Raw genomic sequence first — 6,117 nt, forward strand, 5'->3', positions numbered from 1 at the left:
GAGAGCGGGGAGAGAGAGAGAGCGGGAGAGAGAGAGAGCGGGAGAGAGAGAGAGCGGGGAGAGAGAGAGAGCGGGGAGAGAGAGAGAGCGGGGAGAGAGAGAGAGCGGGGAGAGAGAGAGAGAGCGGGGAGAGAGAGAGAGCGGGGAGAGAGAGAGAGCGGGGAGAGAGAGAGAGCGGGGAGAGAGAGAGAGCGGGGAGAGAGAGAGAGCGGGGAGAGAGAGAGAGCGGGGAGAGAGAGAGAGCGCGGGGAGAGAGAGAGAGCGGGCGCGGGAGAGAGAGAGAGCGGGGAGAGAGAGAGAGAGAGCGGGGAGAGAGAGAGAGAGAGCGGGGAGAGAGAGAGAGCAGGCGCGGGGAGAGAGAGAGAGCGGGCGGGGGAGAGAGAGAGAGAGAGAGAGAGCGGGCGCGGGAGAGAGAGAGAGAGAGAGAGAGAGAGCGGGCGCGGGAGAGAGAGAGAGAGAGAGAGAGCGGGCGCGGGGGAGAGAGAGAAGAGAGCGGGCGCGGGGAGAGAGAGAGAGAGCGGGCGCGGGGAGAGAGAGAGAGAGCGGGCGCGGGGAGAGAGAGAGAGAGCGGGCGCGGGGAGAGAGAGAGAGCGGGCGCGGGGAGAGAGAGAGAGAGCGGGCGCGGGGAAGAGAGAGAGAGAGAGAGCGGGCGCGGGGAGAGAGGGGGAGAGAGAGAGAGCGGGCGCGGGGAGAGAGAGAGAGAGAGAGCGGGCGCGGGGAGAGAGAGAGAGAGCGGGCGCGGGGAGAGAGAGAGAGAGCGGGCGCGGGGAGAGAGAGAGAGCGGGCGCGGGGAGAGAGAGAGAGAGCGGGCGCGGGGAGAGAGAGAGAGAGCGGGCGCGGGGAGAGAGAGAGAGAGCGGGCGCGGGGGAGAGAGAGAGGGGCACGGGGAGAGAGAGAGAGAGCGGGCGCGGGGAGAGAGAGAGAGAGCGGGCGCGGGGAGAGAGAGAGAGAGCGGGCGCGGGGAGAGAGAGAGAGCGGGCACGGGGAGAGAGAGAGAGAGCGGGCGCGGGGAGAGAGAGAGAGAGAAGGCGCAGGGAGAGAGAGAGAGAGAAGGCGCGGGAGAGAGAGAGAGAGCAGGCGCGGGGAGAGAGAGAGAGAGCAGGCGCGGGGAGAGAGAGAGAGAGCGGGGAGAGAGAGAGAGAGCAGGCGCGGGGAGAGAGACAGAGCGGGGAGAGAGAGAGAGAGTGGGCGCGGGGAGAGAGAGAGAGAGAGTGGGTATGAGAAATGAGTGTGAGGAGTGAACGAGTGAGTGAATGAGTATGAGGTGTGTGAGGAGTGAGTGTGAGGAGAGGGTGAGTGAGTTTAAAAGGGCGAGAACATGGGAGATGTCTGTGAGAGTGATTGAGTGAAACTGAGGAGTGAGTGAATGAGAGGAGTGACAGAGTGGGTGAGGGTTAGAGTGAGGGGGCGAGGGTGGGAGAGGGAGTGAGGGGGTGAGGGTGAGTGTGAGGGAGTGAGTGGGTGAGGGGGTGAGGGTGAGGGAGTGAGGGGGTGAGGGTGAGGGAGTGAGGGGGTGAGGGTGAGGGAGTGAGGGGCGTGAGGATGAGGGAGTGAGGGGCGTGAGGATGAGGGAGTGAGGGGCGTGAGGGTGAGGGAGTGAGGGGCGTGAGGGTGAGGGAGTGAGGGGGTGAGGGTGAGGGAGTGAGGGGGTGAGGGTGAGGGAGTGAGGGGCGTGAGGATGAGGGAGTGAGGGGCGTGAGGGTGAGGGAGTGAGGGGCGTGAGGGTGAGGGAGTGAGGGGCGTGAGGGTGAGGGAGTGAGGGGGTGAGGGTGAGGGAGTGAGGGGGTGAGGGTGAGGGAGTGAGGGGCATGAGGGTGAGGGAGTGAGGGGCATGAGGGTGAGGGAGTGAGGGGCGTGAGGGTGAGACTGAGGGAGTGAGGCGGTGAGGGTGGAGTGAGGGATTGAGGGTGAGGGAGTGAGCACAGTGAGGGTGTGGAATGAGGGGTGTGAGGTGAGGGTGAGGGAGTGAGGGGCGTGAGGGTGAGGGAGTGCAGGTGGGTGAGGGTGAGGGAGTGAGGGTGAGGGTGGGTTCGGGTGAGGGAGTGAGGGTGGGTGAGGGTGGGTGACGGTGAGGGTGGGTGAGTGAGGGTGAGGGTGAGTAAGTGAGTGAGGGTGAGTGAGGGTGAGGGTGAGTGAGGGTGTGAGGGTGAGTGAGGGTGTGAGGGTGGGTGAGGGTGAGTGAGGGTGAGTGAGGGTGTGAGGGTGTGAGGGTGAGTGAGGGAGTGAGGGTGGGCGAGGGTGGGCGAGGGTGGGCGAGGGTGGGCGAGGGTGAGGGTGAGGGTGAGGGTGAGTGAGGGAGTGAGGGTGGGCGAGGGTGGGCGAGGGTGGGCGAGGGTGGGCGAGGGTGAGGGTGAGGGTGAGGGTGAGTGAGGGTGAGCGTGGGTGAGGGTGAGGGTGAGTGAGGGTGAGGGTGAGTGAGGGTGAGGGTGAGTGAGGGTGTGAGGGTGAGGGTGGGTGAGGGTCGGTGAGGGTGGGTGAGGGTGGGTGAGGGTGGGTGAGGGTGAGGGTGGGTGAGGGTGAGGGTGGGTGAGGGTGTGAGGGTGGGTGAGGGTGAGTGAGGGTGTGAGGGTGTGAGGGTGAGTGAGGGAGTGAGGGTGGGCGAGGGTGGGCGAGGGTGGGCGAGGGTGAGGGTGAGGGTGAGTGAGGGTGAGGGTGAGTGAGGGTGAGCGTGGGTGAGGGTGAGGGTGAGTGAGGGTGAGGGTGAGTGAGGGTGAGGGTGAGTGAGGGTGAGGGTGAGGGTGAGGGTGGGTGAGGGTCGGTGAGGGTCGGTGAGGGTGGGTGAGGGTGGGTGAGGGTGAGGGTGGGTGAGGGTGAGTGAGGGTGGGTGAGGGTGAGTGAGGGTGAGTGAGGGTGAGTGAGGGTGGGTGAGGGTGAGGGTGGGTGAGGGTGAGGGTGAGTGAGGGTGGGTGAGGGTGAGGGTGAGTGAGGGTGGGTGTGAGGGTGAGTGAGGGTGGGTGAGGGTGGGTGAGGGTGAGTGAGGGTGGGTGAGGGTGAGGGTGAGTGAGGGTGGGTGTGAGGGTGAGTGAGGGTGGGTGAGGGTGAGTGAGGGTGGGTGAGGGTGAGGGTGTAGACTTGCGCCCCGCTGTGATGCCTGTTGTAGTTGAATTACCCATCCTCAGTCTGTGTGAAGCCTGCGGTGGGATTCGCGCTGGATCGGGCAGAGGGGATAGGAGGGAGCAGAGGGGGCGAACGGCCGCATTGGAAATCTGTCCCCGCTTCCCAAAGAGCAACAAATCATCCCGAATTTCACAGCAAAACACCGCGGATTATCCCGGGGCTGATTCCAAACTCAGTGGGAGTCAGTTCCAGAGAAAAGTGTTTTCCTCAAAATCCCTGTCCCGGGAAAAGGTGCGGACATTTTAATGGAATTCCGGATTTCAGATCACAAACAACTCCCTGGGAGGGATCAGAGGGAGAGGGATCAGAGGGAGAGGGAATCAGAGGGGATCAGAGGGAGGGGATCAGAGGGAGAGGGAATCAGAGGGAGAGGGATCAGAGGGAGAGGGAATCAGAGGGAGAGGGAGAGGGGGATCAGAGGGAGAGGGATCAGAGGGAGGGGATCAGAGGGAGAGGGAATCAGAGGGAGAGGGGATCAGAGGGAGAGGGAATCAGAGGGAGAGGGGATCAGAGGGAGAGGGGATCAGAGGGAGAGGGGATCAGAGGGAGAGGGAATCAGAGGGAGAGGGATCAGAGGGAGAGGGATCAGAGGGAGAGGGAATCAGAGGGAGAGGGAATCAGAGGGAGAGGGAATCAGAGGGAGAGGGATCAGAGGGAGAGGGAATCAGAGGGAGGGAATCAGAGGGAGAGGGAATCAGAGGGAGAGGGAATCAGAGGGAGAGGGGGATCAGAGGGAGAGGGATCAGAGGGAGGGGATCAGAGGGAGAGGGAATCAGAGGGAGAGGGGATCAGAGGGAGAGGGATCAGAGGGAGGGGATCAGAGGGAGAGGGAATCAGAGGGAGAGGGGATCAGAGGGAGAGGGAATCAGAGGGAGAGGGGATCAGAGGGAGAGGGGATCAGAGGGAGAGGGGATCAGAGGGAGAGGGGATCAGAGGGAGAGGGAATCAGAGGGAGAGGGATCAGAGGGAGAGGGATCAGAGGGAGAGGGAATCAGAGGGAGAGGGAATCAGAGGGAGAGGGAATCAGAGGGAGAGGGATCAGAGGGAGAGGGAATCAGAGGGAGGGAATCAGAGGGAGAGGGAATCAGAGGGAGAGGGAATCAGAGGGAGAGGGGATCAGAGGGAGAGGGATCAGAGGGAGGGAGAGGGGATCAGAGGGAGAGGGATCAGAGGAAGAGGGATCAGAGGGAGAGGGAATCAGAGGGAGAGGGAATCAGAGGGAGAGGGAATCAGAGGGAGAGGGATCAGAGGGAGGGAGAGGGGATCAGAGGGAGAGGGATCAGAGGGAGAGGGATCAGAGGGAGAGGGGATCAGAGGAGTGGAGGGGATCAGAGGGAGGGAGAGGGGATCAGAGGGAGAGGGATCAGAGGGAGAGGGATCAGAGGGAGAGGGGATCAGAGGAGTGGAGGGGATCAGAGGGAGAGGGGATCAGAGGGAGGGAGAGGGATCAGAGGGAGAGGGGATCAGAGGGAGGGAGAGGGGATCAGAGGAATGGAGGGGTTACACAGAGGTGGGGAAAGGGGGGGGGAGAGACAGAGAGAACGGGGGGAATGGGAGAAAGCAGGAGGGAAGAAAAGCAGGGAAAGAGTGAAGGGGAGTGAGTGAGGGAGAGCGGCTCCTGCTCCCAGGTACTCACCGTCTCTTCACCAGTTCCTCCCGGTCCATGTCCAGGTGAAAGTTTGGGTAGAGCCTGGTCTCAGCTCCACACACTGAGCCTCGCAAAGTCTTCCTGCCTTCTGCTGCCGGCTTTTACCTGCTCCTGGCCGGGCTCTCAGTGACTGGGGGGTGTCAGTGACTGGGGGGGGGCTCTCAGTGACTGGGGGGGGGTGTCAGTGACTGGGGGGGTGCTGCCTGCCTGCGGAGCGCTGCTGCTGCCGCTTTGGGAAGGGCTGTCCTGTGTTTGTGCTCAGTGCCTCTCCCCACTCCCTGTCTGCCCTGGAAAAGCAGCGCCATCTGCAGCTGTCAGCATTGCCCCAGTTACACCCCTCTGGATAACTCCCAGCACAAACTTCCACACACACACAGAGGGGCAATGAGTTCCCACTGAGGGATACGCAGCACTCTGTCTCCCAGCGGGGGAATATTACCAGCAACAGGTTTGACTCTACACCAGTGACTTGGAACTTGGATTATGGAATACAATTCCCAAATTTGGATGATTGGGAGACAGTCAGTGTACTGGGCAGTCAGGTGACAGATCGAATTGAACAGGGAAAAGTGGCTGAAACAGTTTGACGGGATGGGAGAGGGAATGGGGTTTTCCAGCAGCAGGAGCCACTGGCTCTCTGACCCAGACGGAAACCCCCCACCCACCCCCGGACAGAAAATCCAGCCAATAAACAGAAGGTCACCTGATGATCAGAGGCTTTTCTCCTGTTTGAGAGGGACAGCTGGTGATTTAACCTGAGAATCACCACACCTCAGGCAAGGGGCAAAGTCTAGGGGAAAGGGCCCAGAGCTTCAGGTTTCCAGGTGTCCAGGTCACCAATAACCTGTCCTGGTCCCCCCCGTGCCGACACTATAGTTAAAAAAGCCCCTCCAACACCTCGACTTTCTCTGAAGACGAAGGAAATTTGGCATGTCTGATACGACTCTCACCAACTTTTACAGATTCACCATAGAAAGCATTCTTTCTGGTTGTATCACAGCTTGGTCTGGGCTCCTGCTCTGCCCAAGATCACAAGGAACTATAAGAGGTTGTGAATGTAGCCCAATCCATCACACAAACCAGCCTCCCATCCACAGATTCTGTCTACACTTCCCGCTGCCTTGGAAAAGCAGCCAGCATAATTAAACCACACACCCGGACATTCTCTCTTCCACCTTCTTCCATCGGGAAAAAGATACAAAAGTCTGAGATCACATACCAACTGACTTGAGAACAGTTTCTTCCCTGCCGCTGTCAGATTTTTGAATGGACCTACCTCGCATTAAGTTGATCTTTCTCTACACCCTAGCTTGAGGGTGATTTAGTTAATTGGATCAGGAATTGGCTAGCGG

General features: G+C 60.9%; 1 protein-coding gene across 1 annotated transcript in view; it reads right to left on the bottom strand.

Annotated features, from left to right (window-relative positions):
• LOC145352384 (estrogen receptor beta-like) overlaps positions 1-4,895 on the bottom strand; it is a 157,650-nt gene extending 152,755 nt beyond the window's left edge. The window contains exon 1 of the mRNA XM_080202164.1: positions 4,754-4,895. Coding sequence (XP_080058290.1) covers positions 4,754-4,782 — 29 coding nt within the window. The 5' untranslated portion in view covers positions 4,783-4,895. The remainder of the gene's footprint in view (positions 1-4,753) is intronic.
• Between the last annotated feature and the right edge of the window lie 1,222 nt (positions 4,896-6,117).

The sequence above is a fragment of the Carcharhinus amblyrhynchos genome, chromosome 14 (assembly GCF_965287045.1).
Source record: "Carcharhinus amblyrhynchos chromosome 14, sCarAmb.v2.hapA, whole genome shotgun sequence".
Taxonomy (NCBI): domain Eukaryota; kingdom Metazoa; phylum Chordata; class Chondrichthyes; order Carcharhiniformes; family Carcharhinidae; genus Carcharhinus; species Carcharhinus amblyrhynchos.